Genomic DNA, 20,870 nt, shown 5'->3' on the forward strand with positions numbered 1-20,870 from the left:
TCAGCGTTAGATTTCATCAGAGAAGTATAAAATAGAATTATCAGACGCTCTTGGATATTCTTCTTTATATAGATTCAAGGATTAATTGAAAATTGATATATTTTTAAATGAAAAATCAAATCATTGTGGATAGCAAATTCTTAAAATCGGTATCAAATATAAATTAAATATTAAACGGCGATCGAGTCTTTAATGAAATTTCTGTTGACACTGAATTCTCAGCGCCATCTCACAATGTCGGGTCAAATTCTTAGAGATAAGAATTTGCATTGTCCGGATAATTGAATGCCATTCTCATCTTACACTTAACCCGTAAATGCATCGACGACTCTGGTTAGGACTGGCAAATTACGAAATCTTCCTCCATGCAATCTTACGGAATCTCCCTCTTTTAAAAGTGATCAACTAATATCTCACGTTGATTACACCCGCGAAGTGAAAACGACTGTCTAACGAACGACTGTCTAACGACGCTTATATGGTAATCCGCAACGGAGGTTGTTACTCGTGTTCGAGGAAATGAAATCGTCTCAACAGTGACACATGAGTTCTATATCTCGTTACGCGAAAAGACGTCGCAAATTGCAGCCCCGTTTTGCATGAAACGCCATGTCCTTTGCTTTGGTTCAAGATAGACGTTGATTAAACCCTTCGTGAATTAAAAGCGTGGATCAACCCTTCAACGCGCGATGCGCGCGATGCGTCGGAACGCTGTCACCGCGATTTTGTAACTAAATTTCTTATAAATGTAAAAACAGAAGGCACTTAAAGCGTAATAAATTAGTATCTTTGGGAAAAACGTAATACAAGTAAGCCAAATGAAATTTACTCGCGAACAAAATTACATAATAATTATTTGGTAATATAAAAATTTATTTTCCTATTTTTCCTTCATCGTAGATCAAAGTAGAAGCATGTCAACACTTCTCGGTTAGATATCAAGCATTCCTTTTAAACTTGAATTAGAGCATGAAAATTTTTACATTACTTTCTTTACTGCATACACCGTCAAAAAAATTAAATTTCTCTCTCTCTCTCTTTCTCATCAATTATTATTCGTTTCTTTACGAGATAAATGTCAAGAAAATTTATGATGTTTATATTTGTAAAAATATTCCTAATTTAACAATTTAAATTTATAAGTTGTTGAATAAAAAGAATTTTTCATTCGTGAGGCATTTACTATTTAATTTTCTTAAATATAACTGATGGTAGTTATACTTTTTTGTAAAATAAATATAGTTATTGTATGTACATTTCATATATCGAAAATATTGACCAGAGACTAATTATTAAATATGTAAAAACATCGAATGTCTTACCGAAGAAACAGCAGACGAATACGATGGTGTATAAAGTGATGAAGATTACTTTCACGTCGGTTCTGTCAAAGATGTAATCTTCATTCAACGACACGTTGTAAAGCAGAGTTTCGTTGTTTATGTAGCTTTCGTTGTTACTGATTTCGTAAGGAACCATATTCCGATCGTTGAGAGTTCTGGAACAGAGAAAGTAGAATCTTTAATGGCATTAAACCCTATTATAACATCCTTTTTTTATAAATAGATTAAGTTAGAAAAATTGTGAACGCATCAATAGATCAATTCAAATAAAAAAAAAACACTATAAAAAGAAAACGCAAAGTGTTACGTGAGTTACTCCACGTGACGATTCTGATTCTTTATTTAACCTAAATGTTAAATCTCAGATTTAAGAAGCTACAGTAGAAGGAAAATCAAATTTCTCCTCCCTCTTTCTGTCTTTATCTAATCGATCATCTTGTCGTTCGTTTCTTTTGTCGAAAATCGAAATAGATGTCAAAGTGTCACAAAATTTGTAATTTATAATCTCTACGTAATCACATGGCAAGATGAGTACCAAGCACTTAGTTATTGAATAGAAACTTTCTTTACGTTATTTAACAAGTACATCATGAAGGACATCAGACATCGATACGATGCAAATTAAAAAAAAAAAAAAAAATTTGAGGACAATACTTGTAAAATAAAAATAAAGCGATTTACTTTCTTACAGAAAATAAAATTTCAAATTTTTCATGAGAAACTAAACTTGAGAAATTTAACATGACAACGAAACACTATAAACGCATATATTTTTCAAGTTTATGAAAGATATAAAACGTTTAATGCGTTTATAGTATTATATAACGTTCCATAATAAAAAGTTCTTGAGCTCTAAAAAATTACGATTCAATCGTTGTTACAACGATATCGTTACATCATTAATTCCATTCTTAGTTTACGACTTTTATGTAAAAATAAATTGAAAAACATGGCGCACGATTTTTCTTTTCAAGTCTTTATATTTTCTTAGAATTTTACGGCAAATATTATAAGTGCTGATTATGATTTCTAATCATACGATAGCATACGGCACACGAATAAATTTGCCGAAAGGGAAAAAGTATTAACAGATTTATAGGGACGTCCTGAAACGAATCGAAAGATAAAATGTTTTATAGTACCCCGATAATACATCGATGTGTTAGTGATACGCATGTACGTGAATCTTTCGCGATGAATTTCACAGAATCGCAAGGTTGCACAGATAGTGAAAATATGGTATACGATTGACGATTTTTCACGTCAGTTTTGACACGCCACGTGTCGACAGAAATCCGGAAATTTTACAGTTCGATACGACCTATAAATAAGGTCAAGCGCCACTACACTTCGTCCGTCTACAATTGATACCAGTGAATCAAATCAACCCATTAATTACGCGGATAGATGGACATGTGATCGATTCCTGAACAATCAAACGATTTTTATCTACAAATCTATGAGCAATTAACAAAATAGTGAAGGAATGTTAAGAAATGTAATGTGTATAGGATTTGATAATGTTTAAATCATATGAATTACACTGTATAATTGAAGAGTTTTAAAGTACATACAAATTTTTATTATTTAAAGGAGTTTTTAAATATAATTTTAAAAAATGAAAAATCTTTATTTCTCTACTTGCTATTATTTTAAAATTTAAAAAGATATATACTAAATAAAAATAAACTAAAACACAAATCTCTCTCTCTTTCTCTTTCTCTCTTTCTTTTTCTCTACTTCTACCTCACAAGACCTTCAAAGTATCAATTCTGAATACTTTTTGGATTCGGAATAAAGATTGAGCAGCGTCAGGAAAAATCCTTGGAGCATAACTTTGGATCTGCGACAGAATTTGCGGCCGAGAGACTATGGTGCACGTGCATACGCGAAACGCATGTTCGTCAGGCACATTCTTTCCTTTTTTGTAGTACGCAGCTCAACGCAGATTTACCACGTAGAAGGACGCGGAAGCAACGTAGCGTAGTTGTACTTGTTTCGTGTTTATTACGAGCTCGCGTTATGTGGAAGGCGTAACTGAAAGATACGATACGACGGGCTACCGTTACAAGGCAAATGCGATCGTTCAATCCTATAAGCGAGAATCACAAGCGTGGATCGAGCGGAAAGGGTTATCTCGTCCGAATGTTTCGGACAAGGACGTGCGATACAATGTTATTGGTTAAAGTGTGCGTCGATAAAGGGCTAAAATTGAACGCAATGATAGTGGGACATGCGTTGTTCAACATGCCACGCTGGCGTTTTCGCGTAATGATCGAATTGCAAACGCAATATAACATCGATTTTTAATTTAACGTTTTTCTTATTTAACGAAATATTCGACAATTTTTACGCGAGCAAAATTATGCGCGCAAATTAAAACAAATTTTATTGCAACACCTCTATGCGTGTTGCTTCATTGAACTCGTACACTGAGAGAAGAATTTTTTTGAATGAAAAAAATATATTTTTTTAAAACCATATATTTTGATGTAAGCATTTATTTGTTCTATTTAAAAGTAAAAATATTTACTTTTAAGTAAATAGACACATTACTTTAAATATATAACTTTGTACTTTTCATTTTTTTTTTACATTTAAATAATGAAATATTATAATGATTAATGACAAATAGACTAATAACATTACTAAACTTAGTAGTCAAACAGTAAACATTTTCTAAAAGTGTAAAAAAATTACTTGACTAAAAAAAATTTCTTCATTTTACTTATATAAATATTTTAATTAGAAAATTTTTAACTGCTAAGGTAGTAAATAAGTTATTAGACACCACCGAGTAAATAATTTTCTTGTATTAAGTAAAATTTTTTTTTTTCTGCCAGGGTATAAATTGTACGTGAAAGAATAAAATGTGTCAAGCTCGCAACTTTGTAGAATTTTTGCGACAAACTTGGATGTAATATTTTCTACTTTTTAAACGAAATTCTTTTTACTGATTCTAGCATCAAGCAAGTTAAATTTTTCTTCCTCTTTCATATTCGCTTTTTGAGTGCAACCTTTCCTCGTAGCTCGTGACAAAGACATTCAAGATACATGCGCTTTAAGTTATAAAAAATTCGAGTTCTTTCTTTTCCTTCGCGAGATAAAACGCAGAAGTCGCTACTGAAAATGTACTTAGATTGCAATTAATTATATAGTATATTTCGCAAACTTGCCTCGCAAGTTGTCAAAAACGAAGAGTTGGAGTTGTAAACAGAACATAACTGAATTCGCGACTTGTTTTATTAGTGTATAACGTAGCTTGTAAACGCGTGTTTGTTAATTGCAAGAGAGACTATTCAAATACATATTTTACGCTATCGCTATAAGCGCATTTATAAATTATATATTTATACACTTTATGTCACTATTTATTATTTATTAAATTCACTGAATTTCTTTTAGGGCACGGACTTCTCAATTTAAAATTGACATTTTCAAAACACTATTATTAGATAATTCCGAAGATATAGGCGATGAAAAATTTCGGTATTTTTTAAACATTAAATTAGTACATAAATAACTTTTTTAAATAACGAGAAAAGGCTATATTGGTCGAAAATAAAATCTTTGTTCTCAATAATGTTCCAGGAAAATTTACACACATTTACAAAATTCTTTGAACTGCGCGCCGCATGTTTGCCAGATTTTTTTATAATTTGCGTATGACACACGTGCGGCATTAATATGAAAAAGGAAATATCGATAGAGGACCAATAAACGCGATTTAAAATTTCAATTTTTGTTATACATGTAAACAGTAAGGTTGAAAGAGTTTGTGAGATTAATGAATTTTATCATGATCCTGCTCTGCGTTTGGCAATCTTTTTCCCAAGGTTGGTCTCATTAACAGTGCAAAAGGAAAACTATATTTTTCGTAGAGAAAAGCGTGCCACCATTAATGGCTCCAATTACGCCAACAAGAATCGCAGCACTTATTCGGTTATTTATCGTCATGCATAATTCACTCGGAAAATTAACGCTCAAGAATATAAATGCACAATAAAACCTGGTTTTTCGGTTAATTTCAAGAGAAGTTTATCTTGGCATAAACGTATTCAGCGTAAAAAGTTAATATATGGTTAAAAGTTAAAATATCGCGTTTGTCTTTGTTACCTCCGGGCGAATTCCTTTAATTCAATTTTATTCATTTTTGGATTTTATGATTTTATTTAAAGGGATCTCAAACTTTCATGTGCGGCGCATTAGCAGTTATCGCGCACAACCATCGTTTGATACTCGTTTATTAATTAATGAAAAGAAATGCTATAAAAAGAAGAGTTATAATTTATAATGTGCGAAACGTGTAATATTTCTATTCTACTAATTATTCAGCTAATTCTATTTTTAGTTATAGTATTCATTTATATTCTTTATTTTAAAATCGATTAATTTTTATAGAATTTATACTTATTTTCTTATTATTTCCGTCTGCACCATTTAAAGGGATTTAATGCGGCTTTATTAACCCGTAATGGTCATACTTCCAAATAAGAACATAACGGTCACATGGAGTACATTGGACCCCCTCTGCACAAAATCAGTCGCCATTTGCCAGCTTTTTAATATTTTATCGCAAAATTTTACTGGACATACCTTGAGGTCTGTTCCTTATCATCCAACAATTTTTTAAAAATTAGAATTTAACATAATAAAAAAATTCAAATAAAAACTGCAAAATTTGACTTTTTTACAAAAATATTCATAAAATTTCTAATTTTTGAGATAATTTATCCAAAATTTAGGGGTGTATTCTCAAGTACACTTTCAGATAAAAATTAGTTTCATAGAAGGTTGTTCGATTTTTAATGGTCTGTGTGCCCTTAAAGTTAGCATGGGACCCCATGTGACCATTACGAGTTAATGAAAAATGGTAGACGCGAAAAAGAAAAGGAAATAAAATTTTGGAGCGCCGGACGTCTTAATTAATCAAATTTTTATACGGACAACTGTTTCTTATATAAATTCGTTTTATAAAAATATTTTTTAGAATCATTGCGTATCGTATACTCTTTGCAAGTTCTTTTTTATTGAGTTTTGAAAAGAGCTTTCCCGTGCTTTCCTATTGAGTATTTGCTTGTTCAGAAACGTGACATGCGGCGAAACATTCCATTTGCAGCGCTTTATAGGAAGAAAAATCCTGGATAGAATCACTTTCATGTCATATCTATATCGCAAAACGATACAGCTAATATTACTACTGAATTCTCGAAGCTTTATTTTGTATAAACATTTTTTTAAAATTGAAATCAGAAAAAAGATTGCAAGAGCCACGACAAAACTCCAAACGCCCATCGTTGCGCCTGAATGCGTTCCGCTGAAAAGATCGTGTTCATAATAAAGCTGTCCGTATCGTCAACGTATCGTGACAATAATCCAAGCTTCTTTTCATTTTGCTCATCCGAAGCTTACGTGTTATCGCTGAATATGTAATAGCAATGACATGCACAACGTTGAACGCATACGTAACGTTGAACTTATTTTACATAACTCTGGTGTATACGCTACATAAAGATAACTTGATTTATCAAGTATTATTTGTTATGTTTAAGAAAAAATGAATTAAATTACCTGGAATTATAATTGAAACTTTTACACTATTACTATTAAAAAAAAAAAATTAAAAATGTGAAAATTTTTTTTCTTACATTTGAAAGAGAAACCTTTGCATTTTTGTCATGTATCCCATAGGGGCGAGACAGAATGGGGTCGAAATAACCATTAAGCCTTTTACACTCCCTACAGTAATCATTTTAAGCAGATTGTAACACACGATTGTGCTACTTATTACACTGAGAAATCGATTCAACCGACGAGGGTTTCTTTAATATTAACAATAAAAAAACTAAAATCATACTTTCGATGGGTGATTGCGGCTGTTACTCATTTGTCATGCGTCTTTCGAACAGCAATTTGAATATTTTTCTATAGATATAAATTTCCAACAACTGAGAAATCGAAAGAAATATATGTACTTTTGGCTTTATGATTATTCAGAAAGATTACAAAACTCTTTCTTGCAAAAAAATATGCATAAAATGGTAGCAAGAAGGCAGGAAAAAGGTTGTCATCACAATCTTTTCTTATTTATGTATTTTTTAAATTACTCTTATATTGTTTTATTTTGGAGTCCTGCATATTTAGTTTTTTATTTTTAATATCTTATTTTATATATTTTACTTTTTTAAATATAATGAAAATTAAACATTTTAATTATATCATAGTATTATACATTTTGTTTAGTCCAGTGTTATAAAGAATTAATTAATTGTAAATACTAAATATAAATTAATGCCATTTATTATCAAGTGAGATATACCTATAAAATTTGGGTCCAACTGCTTCGCTATTTCGTCCCATGCTGCAGTCTTTAAATAATTTCGTCTATAAATTTCACTCATACAATCTCAAAGAAGGGGTTTGGATTCCACAAAATTAATTAGACGATTATCAATTTCTTTAGTAAAAAAAGTTTTGACATTTTGTATATTTGTTTTAATCACTGTTTTCATGCATCACGTGACCAATATAATTGGCTGCAACTGCGATTGCTATTCGGGCGAAAATGGGCGGTCGGCCAAATAACAGTCGCGAGTCGCAGTCACAAATCGCTATTGATTGGCCGAAAAGGAATCGCAATCGCAATCACAATCGCAGCCGCGAGTTGCTAGTGTGATGCGGCCATACGTCGTCATGTCTGAAGTTTGGACAGTTTGGACAGTAAAGAAGATTGGAAATGACAAGCGTGGAAACGTAATGTGCATTGGAAACAAAGGAACAATTCACGATTTTGTTCTTTTCTACACTGAGGTATTCAGAACGCGCTTATCAATAGCGTTTTCGAGTACAGTGGGTTCTAATCCAGTTCATGGCTAATTAATGACGTCACATGCTCTATTTTAAGTTCTCATTGGATGATTCCAGCATATGGCGTCATTAATCTGACTCGAGTTGGGTCGTAAAACCCACTCCACTCGAAAACGCTATAAGATGTTAACGTGCTTTTTTGTCATTTTATCTTTGTTTTACGTCTAATGACAATAAAAAATAAAATGGCGAAAAAGTGCGCTAACTTCGCTGTAAGCGAAGCGGATTTTGAATACGGGCTTTATATTTAAAATTATATTCGAACTATAGTAGTTTCGAACTTTCGGATCTGAAGTTAGTTCCAACAGTTTGAACTGTATTCGTGGTTCGATGTTCGTGAGATATGAACTATTTAATTGAAGTTTTCAAACGTTAATCTTAATCGAGAAAAATTAAATTGGGAAAACCAGATGGCGACATTATGAGTGTCTTATTCTATTGCAAGATAAACATGATACGATCTGCGAGAATGTGATAAGATTAAATGCAAAACTAAATATTATTTTGCGCGATTGATGTTACGATTAAAAAATGAGATTATCGATACAACGGACTTTATTATCATTAATAATCTCCGTCAAGCAATGATTTACAGCTTGCGTGTGTCCTACACATTAGAAAATAAATAGATTAGAATAGAAATTTCTTTCTCAATTGTATGAGAGAGAACTTCTCGTTTAATAATTTTTTGCGAACGTGCGGAATATTTCCATTTTTATGCGGGATAAAAATGGAAAAATCTTCATTCATAAAAGCAATTATCTTCCTGTTTTATTCGCGTTGTTGAGAGGTCGACCGAGGCGAATTCAAAGGACGCAACGAATATTTTAACGAGAACGAAAGTCTCTTACTTCATTTAATTAGGGAGATGCTCATTTACTGATGAATTAAGCTAATTAAACTATCTTAACTTTTGGCACTTGAGAATGTAATAAAAAATTTTTATTATATTCTTTTTGGCATTACTTTAATGAGTAGACGATGTCAAATTCTTTTAATTGCGAACGAATTTCAAACCATCACCTTTCAAAGATCTCAGTTAATTTTTTTACCTATCAGGATTCATGCGCCTTGTATTGTTAATCTTATCAACGCTTTCATAGAGTTGCGCTTTCATTACAGCGCGGGGGTTTATTGTCAGTCCATATGTACGTAAAATCCTTTATTAAGCATAATTGTGTGCACTGTCATTAGTGCGACTGTTAATGTTGATAGCGATCATTAAGCCACGGAAATTGCGCTCCATTTTGTTTACCATTACGTGCAGCTGTGTATGCATATGGATGTGTTGATTTTGTGGCCCTAAGTACTTTAGATCTTTCCTGCAAAATCTGTACCGCAAACAAGATTTCAAGAGGAGGGCGAGGGAGAAAAGAGAAATTACGCGATAAATCCACCGTGTCTTCGACGAGAACGGAATGTTACTCAATATTCGTAGCTGCGATCGGTAAGCTGATGCGATTTGTCAGGGATGCATGCTGCGCGTGCAACCTCCGCGAAATATATGCGTTAACGCGACAAATATACGTATCTTTCCTTTCCCTCGCTAAGGAAATTCACCCTCGAGAAAACGTGGCGGGAACTTGTGCAGTTGGTAACTTCCAGTATTGAGTGTTCTTTGGATTAAATTCGTGACTCCTGCGAGCTATACGATACCGCCGCGAGCGATTCAGAGTTTCTTATGACGCAAATAATTAAACCGATACCATTACCTATCTTTGAAATTTAATTTGTGAGATGCTGTATAGTTTTTCAGTCGCTTATAACTCAAGGTTGATTTCTCGACGTGTTTTCGCTAAAGTTTTCTTCAAAATTTTAAACAATAGGGAAATTTGGAATAATAGAATTCTAACATTACAAGAGATCGTTTTTAAATAGTGTTATTCAATTCAGTCAGTTGCAACTTCAGTTGTAATTCCGTGCACTTCACTCACATTGCTGATGATTCCTGCTAAAAATGTTTGACACGTATCTACGATAATCTTCAGTAACTCAATTTAGCTTTATTACTTCGGAAAATTATTTCGCGTTTCATTATTTTTATTGCAATATTGCGTAATATGTTTATTATTTTTATAATAATATTTATAGATTATATTGTATTTTATTGCGAGAGTATTTATAATCTTCTTATTATCGCTACGCGCGATAAAGCATCACTTAATTTCTCGTTGAATTTTTCATTAGGTTCATGAAATTCTTTGGAACGTAAGAGAGATACTCAAGAGAGATTTGCTCTCTTCTTTCTAGTGATGGCCTTAGTTCCGTATTTAAACAGTGTAAATCTGTTGAACTTGTTATAGAATTTCATCTAAAATACTTTCTGAAATTACTCTTCTAGTTTCACCCTAACAGATATTTTGAATGTTATGTACAGTGTCGCAATTTAGATAAATTAATTCGTTTAATAAAAGAATTTCTTGTAAATTTCAAGTAGAATTTTTATTTAATAATAATGTCGGTTTCTTCATAACTCTTTAATTTTTGATGATATTAAAACTAACAAGTAAATTAAATTTTTAAAAAATTTTTTATATTATTTTATTTCCTAATTAAGTAATAAACTGTAGTTAATTTTTATTTCAAAAATTTAATTATTGTAAAGCCTTTTTCACTTTTGCATGTTTATGATTAAAAAGCGATTAACGCTTTAATCTTTTTGCGAAGACTTTAAATTATAAAAGATACAACACATTCTGTACATGTATTAAAAGTTCATAACGATAGATAATTTCAGAGAAATAAGTTCCGAGTAAAAAATTATCTTTTTTGTACAGTTTAGTATTTTAAAAAGATTCTAATTATAATAATATTAATAATAATATTAGTAATAATATTTAATACTTAAATATTATTTTCTCAGGTAATATAAGCTCATACTTATTTTTCTCGGAAATTATATTTTCGAAATTTCTATATTTTATTTTAACGCATATATGCAGTGGTTAAAAAAAAACATATAAAATGCAGGACATGTATATTCCAAATTGCACAAACAAGTTCTCGAAAGTTTATGTATGTTGATTTTTGCCTTCTATCACTGGTAAATAAATTTTATTTTTGCAAAACATACGTGTTTTTTAAATTTAAAATATAATGTTTTTTATTTTTTCTCGTAATAAAATAGAATTAGTATTTGTCAACGAAAAATTGAAAAAATACAAGATATTAAATACACGTAAACTATTCATAAACGTTGAATACACTCAGCATTATCAATTGTATTCATTTTTTCACTTTATTGTGCGTTTGCACGAAACAACTTGATAAACAAGGAAAGACCTTGCAAATATTTATCAATGAAATTCGACATTCATTAATAATAATTAATTCGTACATCTAGTATAAAAATTTTTTATATTCAAAGTATTATACACGTTCTTCCTCAGTCGAAAAATATATTAGATATGTTAATTATAAGAATTTTACAATTTAATATCTTTGTAAAATCTGCTATAAAACGAGAAAAAAAATTATTGATTAGAGACCATAAGAGATATCTACAGGCGAAGAATGTTATGCTCGCAACGGTTATGCTCGCAACGGGTGTAAATTTTTCTCGGAAACTAATAGTCCGATTGACTTCATTTTTGGCAGGAATATTTTTAGGAAGATTATTTATCGCGTAACGTACGAATTTTTTGTTATGTTAATCCATTTGTTTATAATCAATTTTTTTAATTCGACATTTTAAGGCGATAAGTTAAACTGCTTTTTTTAAATCGATCTCTTTTCCACAATTTTCAAGAAAAGAAATCCGCACATTACACGATAAATAATCTTCCTAAGAATATTCCTGCTGAAAATAAAGTTAATCGGATTAGTTTCCAAGAAAAAAATTACATTCATTGCAGCGAAAGAGATTTGTAAGAATTATTTGTGCAACCTTTATTTTGAGCTCAATCACTTAAAAAATTTATAATTTTGCAGTACATATTGTGTATATTGTATCTGTAAAATATTACTTAATTATACACAATAGTCAATTTTTTCAAAAATCTTGAATTTATGTTTATTTTAAACATAGTCAAGGTGATCTGACCCCTTAATGACGTAGTATATTTTTAAATGTACGATGTGACGAATAATGCTTGTGCGCGGCTCTTTGTCGCCAGTTTTGATCGCGCCCGCGAGAACTCAACATCGTGAAAATCTATGAGTAGTATTTTGTTATAAAAACAAAATGTGGATTCCAATCAACCAGAAAAAGGAAGAGAATAATTTTCTTTGCAATTTCTTCATTTATCTTATTTGTATGTTCCTGCAAGCTTTGGTGTTTTACTTTTTCTCATTTTCAATAAATGATAATTTAACGCAGTACGTTAATGTCATGGTCCTTGTAAACGAGAGAAATATCCGATATTCCGAAGACGAGAGTGAGGAAGACGAAAGATATTAGTGTTAACATTAGTGTTAGTCGTGATGGTAGTAATGGTGGTTTTTATTTTGGGTGTCACATCCTCGGGAAGGACGACAAAGTGAGTACAAAAAAATTTATATACATGGACGAGACATTCCGGATCTTTTGCCCATCCGCGTTGTGGCGTGTATTATTCCATTTCTCTTCGATAAAAATTATCGAAAGAGATACATTTTCCCCCATCCCCTCGGAGGTTAGAACTCGTCTACACTGAGAAAAAAATCACATGAAAGAAAAAAATGTTACTTCAAGTTTCTTGCTTCAAGAAAATAATTTCGGCTCAACTTTAGGAGGCTGCTCAAATCCGATTTCGATGAATTTTTACAGATGCACAGTATTAACTAAATGTAGTTGAATTTAAAAAATGCAAAATTGCGGAAGTGCTTAATTCTCAAAATATTTAAATTTTATTTATACTTAATTAACATTTTTTAGGATTTTGAGATATTTTATATTATTAATACATTAATAAATTGTATGTGTGTGTAAATTGTATGTTGATAAAATGTTATAATATAGAAAAGAAAAAAATACTAAAGTTTTATTTTTTTTTACATTTCATTATATTGTCAGCATAATAAAAAAAGATAAAATGTAATATTTTTAATTTTCTGTTGCGTGATTAATAATTTGTACGAAAAAATTATTTTTTAATTTCATGAAATTTTTCACCTTACGTTGGAGCCTTTGCTAATCTTTACAAGTTCAATTTTAGAATATGGTAGACTTATTATTGTAGGAAGGCGAAAAATTCATTTACTAGAGCTCAAAAAATATTTTATCGTAATTTAGTAAATCTGTTTTAGATTTTAATATTTCTCAACAAGAAAACATTTTTTTTATTTTTAATGGGATGGTTTTAGTATAATTAAGAAAAAAGTTTTATAATTTAAACATTATTTTCTTTATTTAAGTAAAGAACGATGGCACTTTAGGGCCGAAATTTGCCCATAACGGGGAACCTGTGAATTTGATATATTTTTATGTTTTTGGGTGTGCTGAATTCGAATATAAAATTTAAAATTGTCTAAAATGCAGGGAACTTTATGAAAATACGATATTTTTACACAAAAACCTAGTTTTGCGATACATATTTTCTAATAGTAATTTTGAACTCAAAGACCTTTTTTTTATGAATTTCTTTAAAAATGGATCTTTTAAATCACTATATCACTAAATCACTATATACTTTATAATTATGCATACACACATATTCATATACATATGTATATATGTCTGTTTATACGTAGATACATGCAGGGTATTCTATTGTATTTTTATTTTCTTTTTTTATATTTTTTTATATTCTTTTTTCACATTTTTTACATTTTTTTATATTTTTTTAAATATTTTTATATTTTTTATATATTTTTATTTTACTTTATTTTTTTTTATTTTTTTGTGTGTGCGCGTGCGAATATATGATATGGTGATTTAAAAGATCCATTTTTAAAGAAATTCATAAAAAAAGAGATCTTTGAGTTCAAAATTACTATTAGAAAACATGTATCGCAAAACTAGGTTTTTGTGTAGAAATATCGTATTTTCATAAAGTTCCCTGCATTTTAGACAATTTTAAATTTTATATTCGAATTCAGCAGACTCAAAAACATAAAAATATACCAAATTCACAGGTTCCCCGTTATGGGCAAATTTCGTCTCTAAAGTGCCATCGTTCTTTAAATTCAGTAGACTTACTAAAATTGAGACAATTTTTTTCTCAGTGTAGTATACCTACTCTAAGCAGATAAAATTCGCATAAATAAATTATCCACCATCGTACCTACCGATGCATGTCTCATCTGATTCGTGATATTTTATCACTATTAGAACTGATGTTTCTCACACGAGTTTTAGCTTCACATGTTTCATACATCGTTAGTTCTTTTTGCGTCGGAGCTGTGTAGGTCAACGAAGATAGCCCTTTGGTAACATTGCCATTAACTCTTTTTTCTTAGTTAATTAAGTGAAGCGTAAGGTGACCTTTAACTGTCTATTAAATAGGTAAAAAGAGCGACACACAGGACACGGAAGCGAAGACTTTGTTCCGTAGGTTTCCTACGCATCGCTCTTTGACTATCTAATAAAGAGTCAAAGGTCGCCCTACATTTCACTTAATTAACGCGACATTGTTGCAACATCGCGTTTGACGAGTTCGACGCCCTCCTCGATAAATTTATGTAAAGAATTTGAAAGATCGTTTTCGACCGTATGCGCTTGCATTAATTTATGTGTTTCATGTGTCGTCATTTAAATCAATAACGTAACCAACGTTTCTAACACAGGAGGATGTGTAAAAGTAGCCGATTTTGGTAGCCCTCACTTGAAAAGAAAAATTTGTATGTTTCTTTATAGTTTTTAAGTTGCAAATTCACGTGATAAGTGAGTTCCATGAACACGATGGAAGCATACGTAAAAATGCGGAAGAAGTGAGCAAATAAGCCATAAAATAAGCCATAAAAATGAGATATATTTTTATTACAAAAAGTTTCACCCCTTGAAAACCATTAAATGGATGACATTTTGTTGCAATAGAGGTAAAATAGAGAAGAAAACAAACTCAAACTCATTTCTCATTACTTCGCGAACGCGCGCACGCGTGCGTATTACGTACTTTTACACATTCTTCGTATTTTTATTCACTATATGTGCATCTAATGGTTTGCAGCTTTAATAAAAATTATTATATCGTGCCCTTATATTGAAACGATTATTACTTTTTCAATGTGGTCTCGATTCTTTTCAATTTCAAGTAAATAAACGCAATACTCCCAGTCATTTTATACGCAGTCTTTCCCTATTGTTCCCCAATATTGCATCAGCCTTCTTATGACCGGCTTGTACAATAGAATTCCAACATCCTCTATCGTTCGAAAATATGTATTGATTTATCTTCTTCTTCCCTCTCTCTCCACAATGGAAACGGCATTGTTATGGAAAAGGGATAGTATTGTTATGGAGATATCGTTCTCCATCTTTGATCGAATGTATCATTGGCGAGTGGAGAAAACAAATCTTATTCGCGGCCGGACTACTCTCTATAAAGTGAGGCGATGATTTTTCTATTCTTTTCTTCGGGGCACTTGTGTATCTATGTCACTAAATCTTACGAAGTGTCTCCATCCCGGGATTGGGATCTGGAGTTATTTTCCCAGTGACAGATGGGGGATGTTGCGTTGTCTTAAAGCTTCGTCATGGTACTCGATCGCTTCAAGTATCGTGTCGTTTCAGAATGGATCACCGAACCTTAAAGTCGTATCGACCTTCCAATGTCCTTTTCTAGTGCGATTTTTCTCTCCTTGTGTATCTGTACCAAGCGATAGGAGAGATAACTGTTTCCTCTTTTGAAACGTGCAAAGATAATAACTGATATTTCTGTTTTCAACAAAATGTTTCATCAAATATATAATTTTTTTTCATAAAGATATTGAGATATTATGTAAAGTCTGTGAAAATAAATGCGACAATCGTGTTTGTAGAAAATTCTTTGTTTATTGACGATTTGTATAACAAAATTAAGTAATTTTGCAAAATAAAAAAATACAGACTCTATAAGAAAATTATAATAAACGAATTATAAAAATCTCCCTTCTATTACTTTCTCTCTGTGTTTTCCAAACAAATAATATTATATATAACATAAAAAAAAGAAAATGCTTCTTTGACAGTAATACAGAATTTACATTTATAAATAATAAATATATCCCAGCAATTTTTTATATTATTTAAAGTTATATTTTTTTAATAATAATTAATTTTCGCGAAAAATACTCTAATGAATTTTGTAAAGAAATTCTTTATTTGATGATGTATTTCCTTGAAAACAAGATCATTAGCAATCTCCCTGGACATTTCACTCTCTCAAGGCAGTAACCCCAAAAGACAAGCCCCTAAAAATACAGCTCATCGAAAGCTTGCAGAGGCTGATTTAACTTGTTTTCTACCTGTGTTGCGTGTGATAGCCAAGCTGCCCACATGACTGCCTACGCGTAACGCGGGAATAATTAATACGTCGTAAAAAGTTCATATCACGTCTCCCACGTAACAGTTGAATTAATTAAAAGTGGAGGGCGGAAAGATGATATGTTTATCAGACACATCAGATATTTCAGTTTATTGCAGGATTAATTTTCCGTTTCACGAAATCAAGAGGACATAAAACATTTGAAAAGAGTAGGCGTTTCATTATCCCGGTAAACGTGAAAATTACCACTTCAATAGCGATGTAATGAACCCGTTTGAAGCAAGTGCACTATATCGATGAGAAATTGACTCGCTAGTGCAGCACATATAAGTATTTGCATAGACGTTATATGTGGTCTGCATAGACGTTATATGTGGTCATTATGCAGAATGTTTCCTAAATAGATACAATAAATTTAAAGGGATATCTCTTAGCTTTATTTTATGAAGAAAAAAGATGAACATATGAATTTAAATAAAATATCTCTAAGCGTTTTCTAGATTTAAAATTTTAATTGTTCTCTTAACTTTGACACCTTGTACTTTGAAAACAAAGAATCTTAGGCTATATATTCATAGAACTGTTTTTTTTTCCAAAATAAATGAAGGAAAATCTTAAATTTTTTGTAATGTAGGAATCACACACATTCCGTGTATGTGTGCATGTGCGTTTGCCTGCGTACGTGCGTTCGTTCGTTTGTGTGTAATTTCCTATAATGTCGATTCATTAATATTCTAATGTTCCGCTTGATCAAGTTCATGCAGTTTGTATAAACCAATGGAACCAATGTAATTATACAGTCCGTTCGTCAATGTAATACCTAAATGAATTTACAGATAACGAATATATAACATCAATACGTCAAATGGACATTGAACTAACTTTAAATTCGATTTACTATCGAAATCGGAATGTAAACATTTTCAATTTGAATAAACTCGTGCGTGGGTAACACCTGATATCTGACACATTATATATCTTCTTTAGTGACAGCCTTTCTGTACAAAACAGATCGATAATAAGTTAACGAGTTAATGAGCTTTTAAAGCTTCCATCTTATCTTAAAGAATATTTAGAAACAATCGTATTATCAGCTGATATAGCTTGCTTCCAATTATTCTCTAACATTAAGCAAAAATTTAAAATTTTCTAAAAATGTATTTTTTTCATTTTGAAATGTATTTTTTTAATTTACTATCTTAATTACATCCAACTAATTAGACTTAAGACTGAATCTTTTTAAATCTCGAGTTGATATCTACGGGAAAAAAAAATTACGAAGTTCGTTATAATAATTTTTAATTCTGGTCAGTTCCAGAAGCTGCAAAACATCCGCCGAAGGTCCCTTATCCTTTTTATACTTTCTGTCCTCTCGTGGGATTGAGACGTTAACTTTGTCCATAACTTTTCCGCGGGTTAAAGATTCTCTTCTTTCAGATTTTTAAGAGAAACGGAAGAAGAAGTGAAGCAGGAAAAAAAACTGATTCAAACAGCTGGAGAAACCGAGTTCGGGCTCGAGCTTTAATAAATAGTCGATCGCGCTGTAACAGCAAGTAACTTTAATTAATCTGATATGTACTCCGATAACAATACCATTATACTTTGACCGGATAACAATACTTTGGCCGTACGATTGTACTAGTGTTGATTTTTCCCAAGATTGCAGCGCGTTTTTGCTGAGAACGATATTCAACGGTTAATTTATTTTCCACGTATATAAGAAAGCTGTTTCGCCGCAACGTCGCTTATTTGCAGCTGACTTATCGAGATTTTAAAGTCGAGATTGTCCAGCGAATAAGATTTACGTACGTTTTCTGGTTTCAGGTAGTAGATTAATCGTCGTTTTAATTTCGTAACAAGATATATCGAGAATTTGAAAACGGATAGTTCTAGAAAAATATTTTTAGAATCAATTGCCGTTATAAATCAAGTCTACGAATGTATTATCGTGAGGTAATAGAACCCGAAAAGAGAAATGCAGAGGTATTTGGGCTAATTGACAATTGAATTGATTGTACAAAAATGTGATTATAATAAAAGATAATCACACTTTAATCACAATTAAAGAAGCGTGATAAGCTTTTTCGCGATTGCTTCTTTAATAGCGATTATATCTCATCGAAGCAAGCAAATACTTATCAAGCAAACAAATTGATCGGCATCATCGATTACGATTATTCGCTGACATTACAGATACCAATATTGCTCATGATCGATATAACCGTAAACCTAATTTCGTGACTGCAGGCTACAAAACGGAGAATTTATGGCACAACAGATCACCGGTTATAAATTACGCAGGCCTTGATCTTGATCCGATTATTTGCATCAAAATTTAATATTAAATACAAATGTCAAATATTTATACGAGAGTAATTATACTAAATTTTATTAATTTAATTATCTCTTTCATTTTTGACGCTATATTTCAATCACTATATTAACAAACTTTTTTTATCTCGTTTACTAAAATGATAGATACTATTATATCTATTATACCTATCATGAGATAGTAATAAGATTAATATTCTAAAGATCGAATATTTTTTAAATAGTCGATAATAAGATAATTATATTTTCACCTTTCTTGCGGCAAACGCACACTTGTCTAAATATCACGTGGAGTTAATACAGATACTCGCAGTATCATAAATCATATGCCTGCGTGGCATATGTTTGCGTATGTTGAAACGAGCGCGATTGATGCGAGCAAATCAATCGTTACCAATTTGCATACTAATCGAAGATTCTGTACATACTTTCAAGATTTCTCAATTACGCTCGATGGCGCAGATTGAGAACGTGTCGTTGCATGGCATACGAAATCCTCTCCATTGCAAAAAGTGATTGGAGAGGTACGGGCAGAATTAATTGCGGTCTACATCAAGATAATCAGCCCAGGGGTGGTGTCCCGCTCTTTGAATTCTAATTGTTCCACCAACATGCAGTAATTAAATTCATCTAGCGGAAAACCGGTGTAAGTGAAGTTGGGAAAGCGAGGACTGACACGGCAGAAGCATATTAGCCGTAGTAATTAATTCTAAACTCAAGTGATTCGGCAAGGAGCATAACAAAGCCAAAAAACGGCATGACGTATCGTATAACATGCATAAAGGGAAGGCACTTTGCAGCGCAAAGTGCATTTTTTTTATAAGCATTTCTTTCGTGTAACATTTCTTTTATGTTCCAATTTGATAGCTTTTATGTTACATAAAAAAATTGAATGTTCTGACATATTACACGATGCTCCAACATTTTTGAGATTGATAAAATATTTTCTCATTAAGATTAAATTCGGAATAAATTTATATAATAACAGAAATAATTTGTAATTCGTTTTTAATTAAAATTTATTGGTGAATAAAAATCCGAAGTATTGAACTTTTATTCAAAATATAATTTCAAATAATCAAGAAATGTGTTAAGTTATGATAAAAATAAAGAGGAAATAAATTTAAAAAAAAATTACAAATACTGAGAATTTTTATTCTAACAGAGAACAATAATTGTTTCTCATAAAGCGACGAGTAAATCCGCGTTTTTTCAATAAATTTATGTTATTAAGCGCGAACAATGTTTACGTCTTTCTTTCATTCTGTTTGTCTTTCTTACTAAAATACCTAATTTGCATTTTAGTTGATATGGTATCTTTTTCAGATGTTTTTATTTTTTATAAATACCGTATAATATTTCTGACAAGTGGATGCTTAGAGTTTTCAGATTTGATGAATCTATTTTATCCTACGGAGTGTTTTTATAGATTTTTAAATATTCACATGGCTCTTAAGTATATAATTTTAGACATAAATTAGCTCAAATATTTGGATTCTTAAATCCTTGAACATTTTTTCTGGAATTCAAACAAAATTAGTAAAAACTTATTACATGATTAATGTTGGGAAGCAAGAATCATACCGCTAATCAATGTCGCGTATTAATCTTCAGGTTTAATAGCGCAAGTAATTAATAATAGCTATGTAATTACTAACAATTATTGTCATGAAACACTAGTTAACTAGTTGTAAAAGTTTGACAACAAACTCATCCTTAATTTAACTCTATTGGCTGAGGATTGAAATTGACTACATAGTTGTGTATCTTTCTTTGATAACTCAATAAAACTCCGTCTCTATACACAGCTGTCTCCTAAAAAGTAAATCAGTGTGATATCTTGTTGCGTAGAAAAAAAAAATAATAGCTATCATTTCTATCCATTCATTCGAAACGTCAAAAATTATTCACAGCTTACGCTGAACAAATTCGATAAACTTTACTA

General features: G+C 31.1%; 2 protein-coding genes across 3 annotated transcripts in view; one reads left to right on the forward strand and one right to left on the reverse strand.

Moving 5' to 3' along the window:
* Positions 1-20,870, reverse strand: part of LOC105204861 (trissin receptor) — a 74,195-nt gene that overhangs the window by 33,423 nt on the left and 19,902 nt on the right. For both annotated transcript variants that reach the window (XM_039447087.1, XM_011174107.3), the window contains one exon: positions 1,323-1,498. In XM_039447087.1, coding sequence (XP_039303021.1) covers positions 1,323-1,479 — 157 coding nt within the window. In that variant the 5' untranslated portion in view covers positions 1,480-1,498. The remainder of the gene's footprint in view (positions 1-1,322; positions 1,499-20,870) is intronic.
* Positions 1-20,870, forward strand: part of LOC105204868 (sodium-independent sulfate anion transporter) — a 63,775-nt gene that overhangs the window by 25,720 nt on the left and 17,185 nt on the right. The gene's annotated exons all lie outside the window — the stretch shown is intronic.

Source organism: Solenopsis invicta, chromosome 3 (genome assembly GCF_016802725.1).
Source record: "Solenopsis invicta isolate M01_SB chromosome 3, UNIL_Sinv_3.0, whole genome shotgun sequence".
In the NCBI taxonomy this organism is placed as follows: domain Eukaryota; kingdom Metazoa; phylum Arthropoda; class Insecta; order Hymenoptera; family Formicidae; genus Solenopsis; species Solenopsis invicta.